The sequence below is a fragment of the Canis aureus genome, chromosome 19 (assembly GCF_053574225.1).
Source record: "Canis aureus isolate CA01 chromosome 19, VMU_Caureus_v.1.0, whole genome shotgun sequence".
In the NCBI taxonomy this organism is placed as follows: Eukaryota; Metazoa; Chordata; class Mammalia; order Carnivora; family Canidae; genus Canis; species Canis aureus.
In genome coordinates this window covers 53,707,188-53,729,005 of record NC_135629.1, presented here as the reverse complement: position 1 = coordinate 53,729,005, position 21,818 = coordinate 53,707,188, and the positions used below count along the sequence as shown (strand labels likewise).

At 44.0% G+C, this 21,818-nt stretch overlaps 1 protein-coding gene and 1 long non-coding RNA gene across 8 annotated transcripts in view; both read left to right on the top strand.

Annotated features, from left to right (window-relative positions):
• LOC144290674 (CD209 antigen-like protein 2) overlaps positions 1-11,593 on the top strand; it is a 51,655-nt gene extending 40,062 nt beyond the window's left edge. The window contains exons 1-8 of one of the 5 annotated variants that reach the window (XM_077860122.1): positions 8,316-8,433; positions 8,582-8,656; positions 8,782-8,868; positions 9,152-9,214; positions 9,521-9,598; positions 9,813-9,964; positions 10,607-10,719; positions 10,926-11,071. In XM_077860122.1, coding sequence (XP_077716248.1) covers positions 8,394-8,433; positions 8,582-8,656; positions 8,782-8,868; positions 9,152-9,214; positions 9,521-9,598; positions 9,813-9,964; positions 10,607-10,719; positions 10,926-10,953 — 636 coding nt within the window. In that variant the 5' untranslated portion in view covers positions 8,316-8,393 and the 3' untranslated portion in view covers positions 10,954-11,071. Of the gene's footprint in view, positions 1-8,315; positions 8,434-8,543; positions 8,657-8,781; positions 8,869-9,151; positions 9,215-9,520; positions 9,599-9,812; positions 9,965-10,606; positions 10,720-10,925; positions 11,072-11,121 lie in introns of those variants that run through there. The other 4 variants (XM_077860123.1, XM_077860119.1, XM_077860120.1 and 1 more) reach the window with 4 other exon arrangements.
• Positions 1-21,818, top strand: part of LOC144290679 (uncharacterized) — a 38,484-nt gene that overhangs the window by 12,953 nt on the left and 3,713 nt on the right. For all 3 annotated transcript variants that reach the window (XR_013358247.1, XR_013358248.1, XR_013358246.1), the window contains exon 2: positions 21,685-21,789. This is a non-coding gene — a long non-coding RNA (uncharacterized LOC144290679). The remainder of the gene's footprint in view (positions 1-21,684; positions 21,790-21,818) is intronic.

The window sequence follows — 21,818 nt, the reverse complement described above, 5'->3', positions numbered from 1 at the left end:
TGTGTCTATGTGTGGTGTTGAAGTTGAACTGGGGAGCGGAGTGAGCCAACATTTGCTCATTCTATTTGTTCACTAGATATTTACTGAATACCTATTTTGAGCTGGTTTCTGTATGTGGAATTTGGTCTATAAGTGGGGAGACAGATCTGAAAGACAAATCCAGGAGGAGCCTGGAGGAGTCAGTTGACCCAGCCTGGGGGTGGAATCTAGGATGGCTTCTCTGATATAATAGGAAATATATTTGATCTTTGTGCCTGGTTCCTGGCTAAGACCCTTGTAATTTTCTGAGTGATAAGAGTGTTATTTGGTTTTTGTTGTTGTTGTTGTTATTTGTTTTTTATAAGGAGCCCCTTTGGATCGCACCTGAGTTTATGTTAATGAGATGACTTAGCATAGGGCCCTTCTACAGCCTCAGGAGGGTCTGATCACCAAGAAGGCCAAGTGATTAGAAGGTTAGAACTTCTGGGCACTGGAGGTTAAACTCTACAAAAATTATTAAAAAAAAAAAAGATTTTATTTATTTATTCATGAGAGATACACAGAGAGAGAGAGAGAGAGAGGCAGAGACACAGACAGAGGGAGAAGCAGGCGCCATGCAGGATGCCTGATGTGGGACTCGATGCTGGGACTCGAGGATCACGCCCTGGACTGAAGGCAGGCACTAAACTGCTGAGCCACCCAGGTGTCCCGTCTACAAAAATTCTTGAATGATAAGACTTGGTTAGTTTCCTGCTTGGTGAGGCATCCACATGTGGGAGGCCTGTGTAGCACCGTTCTGCAGGGACAGAGTCTCCTGCATGCAGGACCTCTGGATTCATTCTGTGTACCGCCTCATTTGGCTGCTCATCTGTACCCTTTATATCCTTTACAGTAAACCAGAAAATGTATGTAAATGTTCCTCCTAAGTTTTATGAGTAATTCTAACAAATTATCTGAAGAGACCTTGATTTATAGCTAGTCAGTCAAAGGTATGGGTGGCTTGGACTTGCGATTGGTATCTGAAGTTGGGGACAGTCTGATGGGCCTGAGCCTTTAACTTGTGGATCTGTTAAAAACAAGGCAACAAGCCCCAAACACAATAAGCCCCACATCATGAAATTGAAGTTTAACTTGATCACAGTTTGGCTCTCTCAAAAGTAGGATCCTAACCAGCCAGTCAGGAATTACCTGATCAGCATTAGTTAGGTGACCTGCCCTCATGGACCCCTACCCTCCCCTACAGGGCAAGAAACCTTGCAGTAACCAACCCGCTTTTTTGCCGAGCACAATTTCCTTATTCTTGCTCCCTTCTGCCTGTAAAGTCTCTTGCCTTGTACAGCTCCTCAAAACTCCTTTCTCTTGGCTAGCTTGGATGCTGCTCGATTCATGAATAATTGAATAAAAGCAGTAAGATCTTTAAAACGTACTCAGTTGAACTTTGTTTTTTTGACAGATCTGATGCTATCTCCAGGTTGATAATGTCAGCATCGAGTTAAATTTGTAGGACATCCAGCTGGTGTTGGCCGAGAATTGGAAAACAGTTTGGTGATGCTGGAAAACACTCCAGAGCTTCCAGAAGGAGTTACACTCTGGGGGAAAGGTTACATCCTGAAGGACAAGTTGTTTGAGCAGGGATGGAATAGGGTAGTGAGAGGAGTGTTGCCAGTTAGAGCGATTAGCACGTGCAAAGATCAGGAAGTGAGACAGAATGTGACTTCCCAGAGGAACTGAAAGTCTTTCAACAGGACTCTTAGCCCCCGGAGGGAAAAACCGGATGGCTAGTCTGGTATCAATTACAAGCTGTTCAACCCCAGGTGAAACAGGAAATCATGCAGGTGGTAGGAATAGCCCATCCCAGAGAGAGTATGTTGTTCGGCATCCCAAGGGGTTGATGTTACAGCTCTGCATCCACCACCTCCTCAGGAAATCCCAGCTAGGCACGAAGAGGATGCCAAATGGGACAGACTTTGGCCTTGAACCCCAGCTCTGCCTCACGCTGTGCAGCCATGGGCAGGTCTTCTCAACTCTGCGAGTCCTAGTTGTCCCCATCTGTGAAATGAGTGTCACTACTTCACCAAGAACATACAAGCACTGATCATTCATTTAATCATACGTTTAACAAACACTAGTAGAACACCTGTTCTTGGCCCTGGAGAGATAGCAGTGAAAAAAAAAGAGACTCAGTCTCCTCCAGCTGAACAGCCACCCCCCTGCTGTTTTCATCAATAAGTTAGTGAAACACGGCCCCCCTCCCTCCATTCACTGACATATTGTCTGTGGTGCTTTCACGTTACAATGGCAGAGTTGAGTGGCAGAGACTGTATGACTTACAAAGCCAAAAAATATTTGCTATGTGGACCTTTTTTTTTTAAGATTTTATTTATTTATTCATGAGAGGCACATACACACACAGAGAGAGAGAGAGAGACAGAGGCAGAGACACAGGCAGAGAGAGAAGCCGACTCCATGCAGGGAGCCCGGTGCAGGACTCGATCCTGGGTCTCCAAGATCACATCCCAGGCTGAAGGCAGGCGCTAAACCGCTGAGCCACCCAGGCTGCCCATATGTGGCCCTTTTTAAAGAAAATGTTTGGCAACCCTTGATCTAGAAAGTTACATTCTGGGGGAGACAAATAGTGGACAGATCAACAAATTTTGAGCCTGAATCTGGCCCCCTCTTCCATCCCTTGGACTCCCTAAATCTAAATCTGAGAGGCAGCATTATCAAACCCCTCCTTTCTCTCTCTCTCTCTCTCTTTTTTTTTTTTTTTTTTTTTTTGAGCTGGTTGGAGTTTGAGACACAGACATAAATGAAGATGATGTGCTTTCTTGCTCTGTCCCCCAGTTCCAGCATTCATGGGCAGGTGACATAATCTCTGAACCTCTTTTTGTTCTTAGGTAAAATGCAAACAATAGTAGCTATGCTATGGAAATTGACTGAGATCATGTCCAAAAAGCATTTAGCATAAAAACAGTGCTCAAGGAATGCTGGTCAGATTTTTACTTCTCACTAAAATGTAGAAGGACCCAGAAGACCCTCACTTTCAACTAGAAAAACCCATTCTTTTCAATAGAGCTAGTTATGAGTGGTGATTGCAAGCAAATTTTGATGAGCTGGTTTTCAGAGATAAAACAAGCCCTTCGTAGGTGAGTTAAGAGCCATGGCAGCTTCCATACCAGGGGGCAGGTGGACACCAGCTCTGGGTATGAGAGGGCTTCCAAGGATAGAGAGGTGTTTAGGGCACAGAAGAAATCAGCTAGTTCTTGGATGAAAAGAGCAAAATGTTTAAGCTGGTGGGCACTAGAGTGTTGGAGTCCAAATGTGGTGAGGAGGGCATCCACGCAGAGGGATGAACTGTGTGGGGTGTCAGAGCCCGAGTAAGGTAAGAAGGACAACAAACCAGTCTGTCTACCTGGTGCAAGAAGTCAATGTCCAAGCACAGTAAGGAAGACATCCATACAGAGCAGAGGATGGTGGTAGAAAAGGGAGATTGATTACATATGGGGGAATTAAACAAACAAATAAATAAATAAATTCAGGATAATGGGAACCAGGTTTCCCAACATCAGAGGATGTTTAAAAAGTTGAATGGAGAGAAAACTAGAATGAACCCTATTGTATTTAATTGGAGGCATTGATGTGAAATCATGGTTTTGAAAATATTTGGAGAAATGTGTGTGTGTGTGTGTGTGTGTGTGTGTGTTCCCATTTATCTACTGAGAGGTCCTGGGACCAATGATACTTCAATAACAATGAGCACACGCAGGTCTTAGTTTCTGAATGCCATTCTCTGCTTAAAAGCAACCAGGGTCCTTTGGAAAAAATGGCTGGTTCTAGAATTTGGACAGAGAAAGCCTGAAACATCTAATTACACCAGAAAGGAAATGTTGGAGGAGGTCATCAGGAGGATATGGTCACCGATTGACCTGTGAGCTGGACTTGGGCACTCAGAGGCTCCTCACCCCCTTTCCAATCCTTGGAATGTGGGGTCCACTTGCCTTCCGCATTCCCAGAGGCTGCCCCAAGCACATAGCCTGGAAATAGTGATGTGGTGCTGAGTCCATCTGGATGATATTTGTGAATGAATCCTGTTAAGGCCTCTGCATAAACTTGTAAGATTCTGGTGGGCTAATATGGAGATCTGCTCATCTTACAAACACCCAAGAAAACCTCATATGTAATTCCTTTGAGTTAAAGCTACTACCTACCAATCTGGAGTGGCCTGCTTATTTCTTCTTTTTCTCCCTGCCCTATGTGTATGGGGACGAGTTTCAGATTTCACCCAAGGAAATTCCTGAGGTTTGCAAACCAACAGGAAGGAAAACTGATTAGCAAAATAACAGATAGACAGATGCCAAAAGGACACAGAAGCCAGTATGAAAGGCTTCCACTGGCCAAATCAAAGACAATTTAAGCATCAAAAATATGGGGGTGGGGGGTGGGGGGGTGGGAGGAGAAAATAAGATCAGCAAAAATGGCAGAGTAAATTTCTATAAAAGCAATGGAATAAACTGCAAAATTTGTCAGAATCAGCATTTTTCGAACTCTGGAAATCAACCAAAATCTTACAATAATTCAGGGAGTATTTAGTCAAGAAAAACAGCTGGATCTCAGTAAAGAACAGTGAGCTCAGTGGAATTTTAACTTACCCTAGTTCCATTCACCACTCTCCAACTCAGAAGTTGCCTTGCAAAATAACAGCCTACATTGCTGGTACTAGAGGGAGAAGAACACAGCTGTAGCTCTTGAAAATCCTCATTGCCAAAGAAAAATCATTATTTGAGCTGTCTACTGGTTCCCTGGAAGACTCATACTTGAAAGGCTAGTCTTTAATTGACCTTGTTTGAACTTGCCCAGTGCCAAAAGCCTCTCCTCAGCAGACACTTGTCAAATATCTTAACATGACAGCTGTGTGAGGTGATGGAGGCAAATAATAGCCTAATCACAAATCTCAAAAGGAAAATTTAAGGAGTTACATGTCCTTAGGGGCTTTGAAAATTTCTGATATATCTTGGGATCTGAAAGGTCACCTGTAAGCATAGGGCTTTGTTCTTGGTCAGGAAAAGCGAGGAAGGCCTAAGCTCTCACTTCTGGCTGACTTTAAGGTTCTGTGAAAGCAGGAAATGAAGGCTAAGGCAGAGCCTCAAACTTTCTGGCTACACGTTGCAGTTGTGTCTGAAAATACAAAGACCCTCAGCAGAGACTGGGAGACTTTCAGAGACATTCTGGAAAATGTCCCTCCAACCATCAGCTAACTTCTTTTTTTTTTTTTTTTTTTTTTTTAAGATTTTATTTAGGGCATCCCGGGTGGCTCAGCAGTTTGGCGCCTGCCTCTGGCTCAGGGCGTGATCCTGGAGACCTGGGATCGGGTCCCACGATGGGCTCCTGCATGGAGCCTGCTTCTCCCTCTGCCTGTGTCTCTGCCTCTCACTCTCTTTCTCTCTGTGTGTCTTTCACGAAAAAATAAATAAAATCTTTAAAAAAAAAAGATTTTATTTATTCATTCGTGAGAGACACAGTGTGAGAGAGACAGAGGCAGAGAGAGAAGCAGGCTCCATGCAGGGAACTCAATGTGGTACTCGATCCTGGGACTCCAGGATCACGCCCTAGGCTGAAGGCTGGCGCTCAACCGCTGAGCCACCCAGGCGTCCCTATCAGTTAACTTCTAAGCTGAGTAGAGATTTTAGTGGGTATACATGGCAGAGGATATAGACTTAGCAGAATTTGTTCAGAAAAGTAATTGAACAAATAGAAACAACTGAAACAGCAGCAACAGCAAACCTTTAGGAGGAGGGAAGATCTGGTTTCCATAGTTGTCAGTGTCCATTTTTCAACAAAAATATTATGAGACATACAAAGAAATAATGAAATATTACCTGTACATGGCGGGGGGCAGTGAATAAAACTGTTCGTGAGAAAGCACCCATGTTGAAGTTACTAAATATTCTAAATTAGCTGTTTTAATATGTTCAAAGAGCTAAAGGATAACATGTGTAGTGAACTAAAGAAAGATAAGAGAACAGGGGCACCTGGCTGGCTCTGTTGGTGGAACTTACGACTCTTGATCTCAGACTTGTGAGCTTGAGCCCCACATTGGGTGTAGAGATTACTTAAAACCTTTTGAAAAGTATGAGAACAGGGTACCTGGGTGGCTCAGCAGTTGAGCGGCTGCCTTTGGCTCAGGTCATGATCCCAGGATCCTGGGGTCAAGTCCCACATCAGGCTCCCTGCAGGGAACCTGCTTCTCCCTCTTCCTGTGTCTCTGCCTCTCTGTGTATCTCTCATGAATAAATAAAATAAAATCTAAAAAAATCCATAGAGACAAATATTAGTGGTTTTTGGGTGTGGTGGAGAGGGAAGTGGGGAAAATGAGTAACTACTTAATGAATATAGGGTTTCCTTTTGGTGTGATGAAAATATTCCAGAATTAGACAGTGGTGATGGTTGCACAACATCCACAACACTGCGAATGCACTAAATGTTACTGAATTGTACAGTTTAAATGGTAAATTTTGTGTTATGAGTATTTCACTGCAAAAAAAGAAATAAGTCTTTCAGGATGAAGTAATAGAACACTAGACGGTAACTCAAATACACATGAAGAAATAAAGGCTCCCATAAAGGTAACTACATAGGTAAATATAAAGACAGTATAAATGTAATTTTATCCCCCATCTGATTTGAAATACTGTATAATGCAATAATTAGAAATCTAAGTTGATTGGCACACATATATGGAAATGTAATTTGTGATAATAGCAACATAAAGGGAGGTCAAGTGGAACTATAAAGGAGCAAAGTTTTGTATACCATTAAAATTAAGTTGGTATTGGGCACCTGGGTGGTTCAGTGCTTGAGTGTCTGACTCAGGGCTCAATCATGATCCTGGGGTCCTGAGATCAAGTCCTGCATCAGCCCCCCCCTCCCCACCCCAGGGAGCCTGCTTCTCCCTCTGCCTGTGTCTCTGCCTCCCTATGTGTGTCTCTCATGAATAAATAAATAAATCTTAAGAAAAAAAAATTAAGTTGGTATTAATCTGACCTAGATTGTTATAAATTAAGATGTTAATAGTAATCTCCAAGGCAACTACTAAGAAAACAATTCAAAAATAGAATAAAAGGGGATCCCTGGGTGGCGCAGCGGTTTGGCGCCTGCCTTTGGCCCAGGGCGCGATCCTGGAGACCCGGGATCGAGTCCCACATCGGGCTCCCGGTGCATGGAGCCTGCTTCTCCCTCTGCCTGTGTCTCTGCCTCTCTCTCTCTCTCTCTCTCTCTCTCTGTGACTATCATAAATAAATAAAAATTAAGAAAAAAAAAAGATTCAAAAATAGAATAAAAGAATCAAGATAATTAAAATGATACACTAGAAAATATCAACTTAATACAAGAAAAGGTAGGACTGGAGGAACTGAGGACCAAAAAGAGACATAAGATATATAAAAAACAAAAATCAAAATGGGAGATGTAAACCCTACCTTATCATGAATTACATTAAATATAAATGAACCAAAAATCTCCAATTAAAAAGTAGAGATTGACAGAGGGGATAAAAAGATGATCCAGTTATATGCTGTCTGCAAGACAAAAGAGAGAGAGTAATGTATAACCAATTGAATCAGGTTCGGAAATCAGGAGTCCCCACATATACAAATTGAGATTTTGATACACACAGTTTCAAAGTGACTCTCTACAAAATACTAAGGAATTACAAAGGAGAAAAGAGTAACTGCTTAATGTAGTGCTTAAGGAGGGACTCAGAGGTCCACCTGCCAGGGTCCGACTCTGAGCCCCATCACTTACAAGCTGTGTGACCTCAGGTAGTTGCTTTCCCTCTCTGTTTCTCAATTTCCCCATCTGTAAAGCAGGGTAATGCCTGTATCTTTTTCATAGCGTTATTGTGAGAACTGTCAGCCAAAGACCACCAGGAACATACCTATTGAACAAATTCAAATTTATTACTTATTTCCACAAGGGAGAACACACACCACGGGGAAGCGTGAGGCACATGCTAAGTGCTATTACTACTGAGTATCTGTTATTAGAATAGGCAATGTATCCCCATGACCAGGACACTATATTAAACCTCACAAGAACAGTATGAGGCAGGGCAATTGTCCTATTTTACAACTGAGATTCTTGACAAGGCAAGGCCAATGGTCACAGGACTAAATGGGGGTTGGAGAAGTGCCTTCTGACACCAGAGTTGACCATGCAGCTCTTGTTCCTACCCTCAGTGACCTCTTTTCCAGTTGTGTCAGCACTCCATTCCTCCACCCAATTTTCTGATAGAAGGCAATGTCCTTTTCCTTGTCTTCTTCCTGATTGGGGAGGGATGTTCCTGGGGAGGAGCTGCAGGGGCAGCACGTGGGGTTATAAAAACCACAGTCTGGAGAGGAGCAGGAGAGAAGAGGAGAATGGCAGAGATGTGTGACCCCAAGGAGCCGGGTGACCCTGGTGAGGCTGAGCCCCGACTCTGGGATGGTGGGAGGGAGGGCAGGGTTCCAGTATCCTAGGGGAGTTGGGTCTAGCCTCCAGCTTGCAGTCCTAACAACAGGACTTGGCAGGCTTCAAAGCTCAGCTGAATGTGTTCTGTCCTGTTCAGAAGAGGAGATGTTTGGGGGCCAGAGAACAACTAAAAAGTACACGGGACTACTCAGGAGCTCAAGGAGCTTGCCAGGTACAGGGTTGGTTCAAGAGCAAGTATCTGGGGAAGGGGCAGCTGGGAGGCCCCCTCCAATGTGTGTGGGTGGGGCAAGGTCTGTCCCTGAGAACCTTGGTTCTACCCATTTGCTGGTCCTGCAGGGTGTCTGACCCAGGCCCATCTGCCTCTGCTGCTTCTTCTGATCTCTTTGGGTTTCTTCATGCTCCTGGTGACCACCCTGGTTCAAGGTGAGTCAGGGGCTGAGGGCCTGGAGTCTTGGGTCCTTTTAGGTCTTTACCCTATTCCACAGTCCTCAAAACCACTAGGGCTTGGGCATCTGAGCTGCACATAGATTTCTGTGTAACGGTGGGCTGGTTCCTACCCCTCTCTGAGCCTGTTTCTTCAGCTGTGAGATGCAGCTCATCTTCCTCCACAGGGAACTTAGGCTCCCAGAGACCTCAAAGCCAGATTCAACACAGGGTCAGGCCTACAGTTGGTGCTAAAAAAGGGGAATTATCTGCTTTGTTGTAGTCTCCAGGATTCGTCAATCCCTACAGAAAGAGACATGGGACCATCAGGAGAACCCCAGTCAAGGTGAAGGGCTAGACTCTGGATTCAGGGCAGGAGAGGGCTCAGAGGCTGTGTGACCTTGAATGAGCCACCACCTGTCCTCTCACCCCTGCACCCCCCACCCCATATGGTTGAAGTTTGGGGAGGAGACTGGATCCCTCAATGAGACCCTGGGGGCAATGTTGGGCAAGTCATTCTCTGAGTCTCAGTCTTTTTATTTGCATAATGGATTCTTGGGGTCACAGTGAAATCTATAGATATGTTCTCATGGGGCCCTCTCTGCACTAAGCACACACTATGTGCCTAATAATTAAAGTCCCCTTATTTCAGTGGATGTTTCTCAGAAGCGGACACGATCAGACCTGGATGAGATCCTCCAGCAGCTAACCTGGATGAATGCCACCCTGGGTAAGGGTCAAACACCAAGGTCAGGAGGGAGTTTTGGGATCACAGGTGGGACTGGAACTCACTTTCCATGGCTCCTGGCCTGAGGAGGGCAAGGCAGAGCTGGGATCTTTCACATGGATTTCTTGGGGACTGATCTGACAGCTGAACATAGGGTTCCCAAGATCTGATGCAAGTGCTGGGGGCCTGTCTGTCCCAATCCCACTCTCCTCCCCAGCTGGCCTGTGCCGCCCCTGTCCCTGGAAATGGGAACTCTTCCAGGAAAGCTGCTACTTCTTCTCCCAGACCCAAAACACCTGGAAAGAGTCCATCTCCGCATGTCAGAACTTGAGGGCCCAGCTGGTGATCATCAATAGCACAGAGGAGCAGGTGGGCTGGGCGGAGTTCCCATCTGGGGCAGGACCATGTGTCAGCAAAAAGTCTTCTGTCCCTCTTCTCTCTGAGAGATGGAGGACCAGGGGGAATGGAGGTGACAAGATGGGCAGGGAAGGCTCCCTCCAGGGGACCCACCGTGGGCTTGGGAAGGTCATGTGAGAGAAGAACCTGCATGAGAGAATCCCGTCTGTGGATAGAAAGGGAACTCAGAGCACTCCTGAGACCACACAATCTCTCCCCAGACCCGAAACTGAGACACAAGCTAACACATTTTTTTTTAAGATTTTATTTATTTATTCATTAGAGACACACAGAGAGAGAAGCAGAGACATAGGCAGAGGGAGAAGCAGGCTCCATGCAGGGAACCCGATGTGGGACTTGATCCCAGGACCCCGGGACCACGCCCTGAGCCAAAGTCAGACACTCAGCCGCTGAGCCACCCAGGCGCCCCAGCTAACATATTTCTACCTGGATACACACATTAACACACAGACACAGCATACATACAATTTAAGGAAGGGCTGTAGGCTGGACCTTAGAAGGTCTTCCATGGAGGGCAGGGGACAACCGTGGGAATGTGGGCAGACATGGGGAGGGTGACATCTTGCTGCTCCCCCCGCCCTCCCACCCCACCAGAAATTTCTGAAGTCTTGGAATACGAGAAATAACCAGCGCACCTGGATTGGTCTCAGTGACCACCACAATGAGGGTTCCTGGAAATGGGTGGACAACACTCCCCTCCAACTCAGGTGACCTCCCAGAGGAAATAGCCCAGAAGGGGGTGGGCAGGGAAACCCAAACCGGGGTGCTTAGATTCTGGGATTGGAAAGCATCACCCGAGGAGCTTGGTGGAGATGCAGAGTCCTGGCTCCATCCCAGGATGGGAGAGTCTGATTCTATAAATCTAGGCATGGGCCCAGGAACCTGCATTTATTTTATTTTTTTACTTTGCCAGAGGTGATTCTGATGGAAGTGGTGTTTGAACCCTTATTTTGAAAGCACTGCCTCTGAATCCTCACCACTCTCTGGCTGGTACTTGGACTTTTGCTCCCCAAGGCCAGGAACTAGCTCTTCCGAGGGTGGGTTGGGGGTTGGGGGACCGGTGGGCTCTGAGTCGAGTAGGGGGCTTTTAGCTCTGATGGTGTTCACAGCTTCTGGAAAGAAGGGGAACCCAACAACCATGGAGACGAGGACTGTGTAGAATTGTACAGTGATGGCTGGAACGATAACAGATGTAGTACGGAAAACTTCTGGATCTGCAAGAAGCCCTCGTCCCCCTGCCCTGGCCCCTGAGAGCCATTGCTCTCCAGACCCCCCCAGTCTCCAGAGATCGGGCAGCCTGGGTACGCGTTCTGCTGGTTTCTCTCTGGTCCCATTCTTTCAGCTTCTCTCTCTGGTGAATTCTATCCTCCTCCTGCATGGAGGTCTTTGAGATCCAGAGAGAGAGAGAGAGAAAGAGAGAGAGAGAGAGAGAGTCTGAGCCCCCCCCCTTCTCTTCTAAGTTCTGTCTCTCCATGGGCTGTAGACCTCTCCCCTCTTCTGTTGATGGTCTCAGCCCCCCAGCCCCTTAATAAATGACATCCCCTTAATAAAGTCGCACATTGCATCATGTGCTCCTTTGAACTTATGTCTATTTTTTGCCACCCTTTCAGTTACTATAGTTTTATACTATATACTATACTTTCTACTTTATGTTTTATACTATAGTTTTATATATTATGTTTCACATAAACTAAGACATTGGTTTTTTTTTTTTTTAACATTTTATTTATTTACTCATGAGGATACACACAGAGAGGAGAGAGAGAGGCAGAGATACAGGCAGAGGGAGAATCAGGCTCCAAGCAGGGAGCCCAACGTGGGACTCGGGACTCGATCCCAGGCCTCCAGGGTCACGCCCTTGGCTGAAGGCGGCGCTAAACCGCTGAGCCACCTGGGCTGCCCTAAGACATTGTTGTCTTTCAGTATGTGTCTCTCTACTACTGCGTATTTTATTTCTCAGTTACGGTTTTGAATTAATTTGTAATTTTGGTTGGGAATATACCTATATACCTATAGGTATGAACATGTCTGTGTGTCTATCTATGTGTTCATTCATTACAGAACACATCATCTCTTTATAAGGTGCCTTTAAAATGTCCTTTGTGACTTTCTTCATACAATTTTTTTTTAAATTTCTCATACAAATTTTTAAAGAACAGAGACACCTGGGTGGCTCTGTGGTTGACTGTCTGCCTTCGGCTCAGGGCGTGATCCCGGGGTCCCAGGATCGAGTCCCGTATCGGGCTCCCCACGGGAAGCCTGCTTCTCCCTCTGCCTGTGTCTCTGCTTCTCTCTCATGCATAAATAAATAAAATCTTTTAAAAAACCCAAAATTTTAAAGAATATTATTTCTAAATAAGTGTGTTAATCTCCTATTGATATTGTAGTAAATTACCACAAGCTTAGTGGCTTAAAACAGCACAAATGTATCGTTTACAGTTCCCCAGGTTCAGCCCCTTATTGTCTATGATCCTTAACCTTTTTGACAAGTACTGGTCAATTATTCTACGAACTGTCCCTCAATTTGAGTTCATCTGTGTTGAGTTGTTTTTTTTCCCCTTTTGTTTTGTTTGTCTCTTTCTCATAATCAGACTGAAGTTAGTTATCCTTTTCTGGCAAAGATACCACAGAGGAGGTGTTGTGTCCATCCTAGCGCCTCATCTCAAGGGTTACATGGTGTCAGTGTGTCTTGTCTTTTTATTGACGATGTTAACCACAATTACTTGGTTAAGGTGGTGCCTGCCAGTTTACTTCATTGTTAAGTTAATATTTTCCCCTTGGTAGTGAATACATATCTTGTGAGGACATATTTTGAGACTTTGAAAATATTCCATTTTTTGTAAAAATTTTCATCCACTCATTTTGGCAGCCATCAGTGGATCATCTGTGGCAATTATTATTGTGGGTTTTTTTAGTAGTGATTTTTTAAAAGATTTTATTTATTTATTCATGAGAGACACACAGAGAGAGAGAGGCAGAGACACAGGCAGAGGGAGCAGCAGGCTCCATGCAGGGAGCCTGATGTGGGACTCGATCCTGGATCTCCAGGATCATGCCCTGGGCTGAAGGCAGCACTAAGGCACTGAGCCATCCAGGCTGCCCAGTAGTGATTTTCTTAATTATTCTATCTTTATTTATTTATTTTAAGATTTTATCTTTACATAATCTTTACACCCAACGTGGCACTCCAACTCATGACCCTGAGACCGAGTGTTGCTCACACCACCGACTGAGCTAATGCATAACATTTTGAGGAACTGCCAAAGTGTTCTCCACAGTGGTCACATCATTTTACACTTCCATTTATTTATACATTCACTGATTTCTTTAGATCAGCATGGGTCAAGGATATTTATTTTATTCCATGGGTTATAGTCCAACACAATCATTTAAAATTTTTTATTTTTTTATTTTTTTTTAATTTTTATTTATTTATGATAGTCACACAGAAAGAGAGAGAGGCAGAGACACAGGCAGAGGGAGAAGCAGGCTCCATGCACCGGTAGCCCGATGTGGGATTCGATCCCGGGTCTCCAGGATCACGCCCTGGGCCAAAGGCAGGCGCCAAACCGCTGCGCCACCCAGGGATCCCCTCATTTAAAATTTTTTAAAAGTAATCCCTACACCCAGTGTAGGGCTTGAACTCATGACCCCAAGATCAAGAGTCATGCAGTCCACTGACTGAGCCAGCCAGGTGCCCCACAATCATTTCTTTTCTTGCTTAATTGTTCCAGCTTCGGCCAATTGGAATGTCTTCAGGTTTACATCTTGTTTTTCCCTAGCCCCAGATCTGGGGTCAACCAGTCCTATAGTGAGCTCTGGTTCCTTTTTTTTTAAGAGATGATACTAAGAACCAAGACCCGTGGGCTAGTTATTGTTTTGTTTTACCATTTTAAAATGTACAATTCGGTGGCATTAAGTACATGCACAGTGTTGTGCAAACATCCCCACCACCCACCTCCAAAACTTTTCCATCTTCCCAAACAGAAACTCTGTCCCCACTAAACAGTAACAACCCATCTCCCCCGCCCAGCCCTGGGGAACCTCTGTTCTACTTTCTGTATCGAATCTGCCTATTCTAGGAATTTCATGTAAGTGGAATCACATAATATTCGTTATTTTGTGTCTGGCTTCTTTTACTTGACATATCTTCAAAATTAATCTGTGTTTTAGCGTATGTCAGAATATCCTTCCTTTTTATAGCTGAATAATATCCCATTATATGAATACACCACATTTTGTTTACTCATGCATCTGTTGATGGATACTTGGGTTGCTTCCACGTACCAGTTATTGTACATAGTGCTGCTATGAACTTGGGTGTACAAGTATCTGTTTGAGTCCCTGTTTTTAAATCTCATAGGGGGGTCCCTGGGTGGCTTAGTCGGTTAAGCATCTACCTTCGGCTCAGGTCATGATCCTGGGGTCCTGAGGTCCTGGGGTCCTGGGGTCATGGAATCAAGCCCTACATCAGGCTCCTTGCTCAGCGGGGTGCCTGCTTCTCCCTCTCCCACTCCCCTGCTTGTGCTCTCTCTCTGCAAAGAAATTAATACCATATTAAAAAAAAATAAATCTGGTGGGTATGTACTTAGGAAGTGGGATTGCTTAATTATCTGATAACTCTATGCATAATATTTTTGTAAAAGATTATTCATTTATTTATTTTTAGAGAGAAAGAGAGGAGCAGAGGGGGAGAGAGAGGGAGTGCAATCAACCTCAAGGAGACTCCATGCTGAACACGGAGCCCAATGCAGGGTTCGATCCCACCAACCTGATCATGGTCTGAGCTGAAACCAAGAGTCAGATGCCCAAGCAACTAAGTCACCCAGGTGTCCCCTCTATGCATAACATTTTGAAGAACTACCAAAGTGTTCTCCACAGTGGTCATGTCATTTTACACTCCCACCAGCAGTGCATGAGGGTTCTAATTTCTCCTTGCCAGCACTGGTTATTTTTATTTTTTATTTTTTGGTAATAACTATCCTAGTGGATGTGAAGTGGTATCTCACTACAGGTTAGGTATACTTTTGATTTGGCTCTAGGACCTCTCAGAGAGCAGAGTCAAGATATATACTAACTGGGGCAGCCCCGGTGGCTCAGCGGTTTAGCGCCGCCTTCAGCCCCGGGCGTGATCCTGGAGACCCGGGATCGAGTCCCACGTCGGGCTTCCTGCATGGAGCCTGCTTCTCCCTCTGCCTGTGTCTCTGCCTCTCTCTCTCTCTCTCTCTCTCTCTCTCTCTCTCTCTCTCTCTCTCCTCTCTCTGTGTATTCTCATGAATAAATAAATAAAATCTTAAAAAAAAAAAACAAATAGCAGTCTTTAAAAAAAAAAGATATATACTAACTGGTACACATACACATACACACACTTGTATGTTTGTTTCTGTATCTACTTATCTGTGTATGTATATTAAAAACCGTGAGTTCTACTGGCTGGCTCAGCAAGTAGAGCATGCGACCCTTGATCTCAAGGTTGTGAGTCTGAGCCCCACGTTGGGTGCAGTGATTACTTAAAAAAAAACCCACAAAAACAAACAAACAAAACCCCATGAGGTCATACCAATACTCTACTTCCAGTCCAACAGCACAGAGTCCATTCTGGCCTTTTCCTCATCCTTATTTATAACTTCTTTTTCCAACAGTGAGAAACCTGGCTCTCATTATTTACAATATATTTGCTAATAGTCTGCTCAATCCTAGAATACATAGCAAGTAGTTTCAGAATTTCTAATTCATACCTTTGTGAGAGACAATTATCCTGTTGTTGGATGAAGTATGTCTTTTCATGGCTTCTTCAGGAAAGACTAATGGATGCAGAGTTTCTTGACGTCTTGTGTATAGTTGAATGACAGCTGGGCTGGGTATCAAATCCTTAGCTCACACTTTTGTTCACTGGATTTTTTGTTTTGTTTTTCATTTTTATTTTTTTATTATTTTTAAAAGGAATTTATTTACTCATTTGAGAGAGAGAGAGCATAAGCAGGGAGAGGGGCAATGGGAGAGGGCGAAGCAGCTCCCCACTGAGCAGGGAGCCAAATGCGGGACTCAATCCTGGGACCCTGAGATCATGACCTGAGCCAATGCTTAATTGACTAGGCCACCCAAGTGTCCTTTGTTTTGTGTTTTTTAAATGACATACATTGTTGTCTCATTTTTTAATGTTGTCTTGAAAAGTTTTATGGCAGTCAAAGCCTTTTGACTTGGTAAATTATTTGATCTGGGGCATTTGAGGATTTTATCTTAATCTTTGAAATTGAATAGTATTTTTTTAAGATTTTATTTATTTATTTATTTTTAAAGATTTTATTTATTTATTCATGAGAGAACAGAGAGAGAGAGGCAGAGACACAGGCAGAGGGAAAAGCAGGCCCCATGCAGGGAGCCTGACATGGGACTTGATCCTGGGACTCCAGGATCACACCCTGGGCTGAAGGCAGCACTAAACCTCCGAGCCACCAGGGCTGCCCGAAATTGAATAGTTTTAAAATATGTCTCAGAGTTGGCCATTCTGAGTTAATTTTCTTAGGTACCTGATGAGCTTTTCTTTCTTTTTCTTTTTTTAAGAAAGATTTTTTAATTTATTTATTCATGAGAGACAGAGAGAGAGAGACAGAGAGGCAGAGACACAGGCAGAGGGAGAAGCAGGCTCCATGCAAGGAGCTTGACGTGAGACTCGATCCTGGGTCTCCAGGATCAAACCCTGGGCCAAAGGCAGCGCTAAACCGCTGAGCCACCTGGGCTGCCCTGATGAGCCTTTTCAATGTGTAAATTCAAGTGATTTTCCATTTCTGAAATTTTTAAAATTAAGGTTTAAATATTTTCTCTGGGGACACCTGGGTGGCTCAGTGGTTGAGCGGCTGCCTTTGGCTCAGGGTGTGATCCTGAGGTCCTGGGATGGAGCCCTGCATCCAGCTCCCCATGGGGAATCTGCTTCTCCTGCCTATGCCTCTGCCTGTCTCTGTGTGTCTCTCATGAATAAATTTTTAAAAATCTTTTAAAAAAATAAATATTTGCTCTATTTTGGCTTTGTTTTGGCTTTCTTCTTCAGGGACTCCAATAATACACCCTCTTTTATTCTTTCAATGCTTGGAATTCCATTTCAAGTCATTTCTCACTGGCTCCAGTCCCTCCCCCACCCCCCGCCCAAAGATTTTTTTTACTCTTTTTTTTTAAATATTTTATTTATTTATTCATGAGAGACATACAGAGAGAGGCAGAGACACAGGCAGAGGGAGAAGCAGACCCCATGCAGGGAGCCTGATGTGGGACTCCATCCCAGGACCCTGAGATCATACCCTGAGCCAAAGGCAGACACTCAACTGCTGAGCCACCCAGGCATCCCAGGTTTTATTTACTTACATGAAAGAGAGAGAGCACAAGCAGGGGAAGAGCAGAAGGAGAGGAGAGAGACAAGCAGACACCTTGCCGAGTAGGAGCCCAATGCAGGGCTCAATCTCAGGACCCCCAGATCATGACCTGAGCCAAAGTTAAATGCTTGACTAATTGAGCCACCCAGGTGCCCAAACTTGGCCCTATTTTACTTCTTTCTTGGTGTCATTATTATTCTTTGTTGTTTTCCTGCCTCTCTCCACTGCTCTTTTTTTTTTTTTTAATATTTTACTTATTTATGAGAGAGAGAGAGAGAGAGAGGCAGAGGTACAGGCAGAGGGAGAAGCAGGCTCCATGCAGGGAGCCTGATGTGGGACTCGATCCTTTGTCTCCAGGATCACACCCTGAGCCGAAGACAGGCACTCAACCTCTGAGCCACCCAGGTTGTCCTCCACTGCCCTTTATCAAATTTTTTATGAAGTCTATTCTCTCTTGCGTACCTTACAATTTATTCTATATATCTGAGATAATTGCCTTTTTTATTCTATTTCTTTCCTGAGTTGGTTGGACTCTTCCGTCATTTATCTCTGCCCATGTCAGCATTTTAGGGTTTGTTTTCTGTTTTGTTTTGTTTTGTTTTACAGAGCACAAGTGAGTGAGAGAGCTCGTGAATGGGGGAGGGACAGAGGAAGAAGGAGAGAGAATCTTAAGCAGGCTCCACACCCAGCACACAGCCCAACTTGGGGTTCGGTCTTACAACCTTGAGATCATGACATGAGCTGAAATCTAGAGTCCAGTGCTTAACCAACCAAGCCACACAGGCACCCCTGAATTTTGATATGTAGATTTTTTTTTTTTTAAGGCAAATGCTTGTTTGATTATACAGTATTGAATTCTGTTTGGAGTGTTGACCTACAATTTCTTCTACGTCTCAACTCCTTTCTAGGGTACTTTTCCTTCGTCCATTTATGTGGATTTTCATTTCCTGGATTTTTTACAATTACTCTCTGTGGACTCACTACGTTCCTTTAGTTTTTTTTTTTTTTTTTTTTTTTGGTCACCGGGCTCTGTCTCCGAGCTATGCAGCTCAATGGCGCCCTCGTCTGTCAATGCAGCAAGTCAACTTAATTTAGTGTTCGGTTACTGGCAGAAACAGGTGGAAAGGCCTCCAATTTCCTAGTTTTCTTTTGTCTTGAAGGGCCTTACATTTGCCCCTTCCATTCCTCTTCACCACCACACTGTCAAGGAGCTTTCTCTTCCTTTTTCTTTTCCTTTCCCCAGAAGCTATGCACTTTGAAGACTGTTCCTTTAATCAATTCCTTTTTCTGGAATCCACACGCTGACTCACTCAGACATCATTGCAGCATTTTCAGACTTAGGGTAAGCTTCATCTTTCCGGAACTAGTCCTAGATCAACCTTAGATTGCTTTGCTAGTTTCCGATTTTTGTACCCGCTGTGGTTTTTCTCTGTTGCCTTTGGTTCCGGGTTGGAGCACAAGGGTGGGGCATCTCATGCTTCAATTCCATGATTCTTCACTTTTTTTCATGATCCTTTTACGTTATGGCATTCTCTGTGTTCAAGCTATGCCATAGCTTGCTTTATCCCTTTTTTGTGTTGCTTTGGGAAGGGATATTTGGGAAACAGGTAGATCTCCCCATGGTGGGACACTCTTGAGATTTTTCATAACTGTTCCAATACAAATGAAATGTTGCTAACTCCAAAAGACAAGAGTAGCATTGGTAGCATTTTTCTAAGCTTATGGAGAACTCTCAGTTGAATAAAACTTATTTGCCAGCCTGAGGTTTGACCACAGCTGAACAAGAGGGGCTCTGCAGTGGAGGATGGCACAAGAACAATGGAGATTATGGCATCAGTAAGCACAACTGCTTTTACTAGATACATAGGGTACTAAGAAAAGGTTAAATAAAAGCTAATAATTCAGCACTATTCATAATAGGCAAAAGGAGGAAACAGCCCAAATGTCCATCAACCGATAAATGGATAAACAAAATGTGGTCTACTCATACAATGGGATATTATTCAGTCATAAAAAGGAACTAAGCACCGACACCTGCTACAATATAGATGGATTTGGAAAACATTACGCTCAGAGAGAGAAGCCAGGCACAAAAGGTCACATATATGAAATATCCAAAGTAGACAAATCTTCATAAAGGCAGAAAGCAGATTCCTGGTTGCCAGGGGATAGGGGAGGGGGTGGGGAGTAACTGTTAATCGGTCCAGGATTTCCTCTTTCTGGTGATGAGAAAGTTCTGGAACAAGAGAGTGCAGATGGTTGCATAACATTGTGAATGTGCTTAATGCCACTGAATTGTACACTGTAAAGTGGTAAAAAAAAAAAAAGGTCAAATTTATATTATGTGTATTTTACCCCAATTCAAAGGAAATTAACAACATCACTAAATCTCTTCTGTTCTGGTCTGTCCATTTGGGGATCTATGAGAATGTTGGATCCATCACTCAGCATCCTTAAAATGACAGACTTCTGACAAATGTGGAAAAGCTGGGAAGTCACATGGGAAGTTCATGGTCACATGACTGACCGTGTGGCCAGAACTATGCTTCTTGGTAATAGATCTATCAGATTCTTCTCGAGTTATCAACGATGGATATCATCTACCAGCTTGTTACTTGGGAGTTGTCTCTTGACCTTATCCTTTCCTGTCAAAATCAGATGGAAATTTCTACACCCCTCTGGGCAGAGAGACTAGCTTAAAGGACTTTGCTATCTATTCCCAATGAAAGCACACATGGCCATCATTAACATGCTATTATGGACTATTTCTGCCCCCCACCCCAGTGCATATGTTGAAGTTCCAATGTCCAGTGGCGCATTATTTTGAGGTGGGATCTTTGGGAGGTAATTGGGTCGAGATGAAGTCATGAGGGTGAGGCCCTTGTGATGGGATTAGAGCCCTCCTAAGAAGAGGAAGAGACACCAGAGCTCCCTATCCCCTCCTGGAGAGGCAGCCATCTGCTAGCCAGGAGGAGAGACCTCACCAAGAACCAAATCTGCCAACATCTTGATATTAGACTTTCCAGCCTCCAGAACTATGTTGTTTATAAGTCACTCAGTCTATGGTATTTTTTAAAAGATTTATTTATTTAGGGACACGGGGTGGCTCAGCGGTTTAGCCTTTGGTCCAAGGCAAGATCCTGGAGTCCCAGGATCGAGTCCCACATCGGGCTCCCTGCATGGAGCTTGCTTCTCCCTCTGCCTCTGCCTCTCTCTCTCTCTCTCTCTCTCTCTCTCTGTGTGTGTCTCATGAATAAATAAATAAATAATAAAATAAAATCTTTTTTAAAATATTTATTTATTTATTTATTTATTTTAGAGAGATTGCTCACGAGTGCAGAGGGAGGGGTAGAGGGACAGGGAATCTCAAGTGGACTCTACGCTGAGTCGGGAGCCTAGCACGGGACTGGATCTCATGATCCTGAGATCACAACCTGAGCTGAAACCAAGAGTTGGAGGCTTAACTGACTGGGCCACACAGGCACCCCTATGGTGTTTTAAAAATAGCAGCTTGAGAAGACTAAGGCACCTGTCTTTCACCCCTTTCTGAAGGGCAAGGATTTTAAATTATCTCCTTGTTCAAAGCTTAGGACTGGCTTTGTCCCTTTCAGCTGTAAGGCTGTGTATCAGTCAGGACGTGTCTAGTTGCAAGTAAGAGGAAACAATACAAACAAGTACAAACAAATGAAAAAAATTATTAATTGGCTCAGGTAAGAAAGTCCTGTTTCAGAGAGAGCCCGCAGATGCTGCTAAGCACCCCATGCCTGGTCACCTGTACCTTCCACGGTCTCCATCCCAAGTTATGGGCTGAATATGTGTTCAATTGTGATGACAGGTTGACTCACCAGGACGAAATGAGGCTTGCATGAGAAGTTAAATCTAGTTATCAGAAAATAAATGACTGCTCCCCCACCCCCTATTTTTCCTGGGCCTCTTTCCAAACTTACTGAATTGGACTTTCTTGGGAGTGGGTTAAGAATACCATATGATTTCCCTCATATGTGGAATTTAAGAAACAAAACAGATGAACATAGTGGAAGGGAAAGAAAAATAAAAATAAGATAAAGACAGAGGGAGGCAAACCATAAGAGACTCAAACATAGGAAACAAATTGAGGGCTGCTGGAGGGGAGGCAGGTGGGGGGATGGGGTGAGTGGGTGATGGGCATTAAGGATGTAATGAGCACTGGGTGTTATATGTAAGTGATGAATCACTGAATTCCACCCCAGTAACTACATTATATATGAACTAACTTGAATTTAAATAAGTCTTGAAAGAAAAAAAAAATCTACTTTTTTTTTTCAGAATCTGCATTTTTAATAAGTGTCCCCCGCCAGGAAAATGCAAATGAAAACCACAATGAGCTATCCCTTGACACCCACTAGAATGGCTGGAATAAAAGAGATTGTAGTAAGTGTTGTCAAGGATGTGGAGAAATT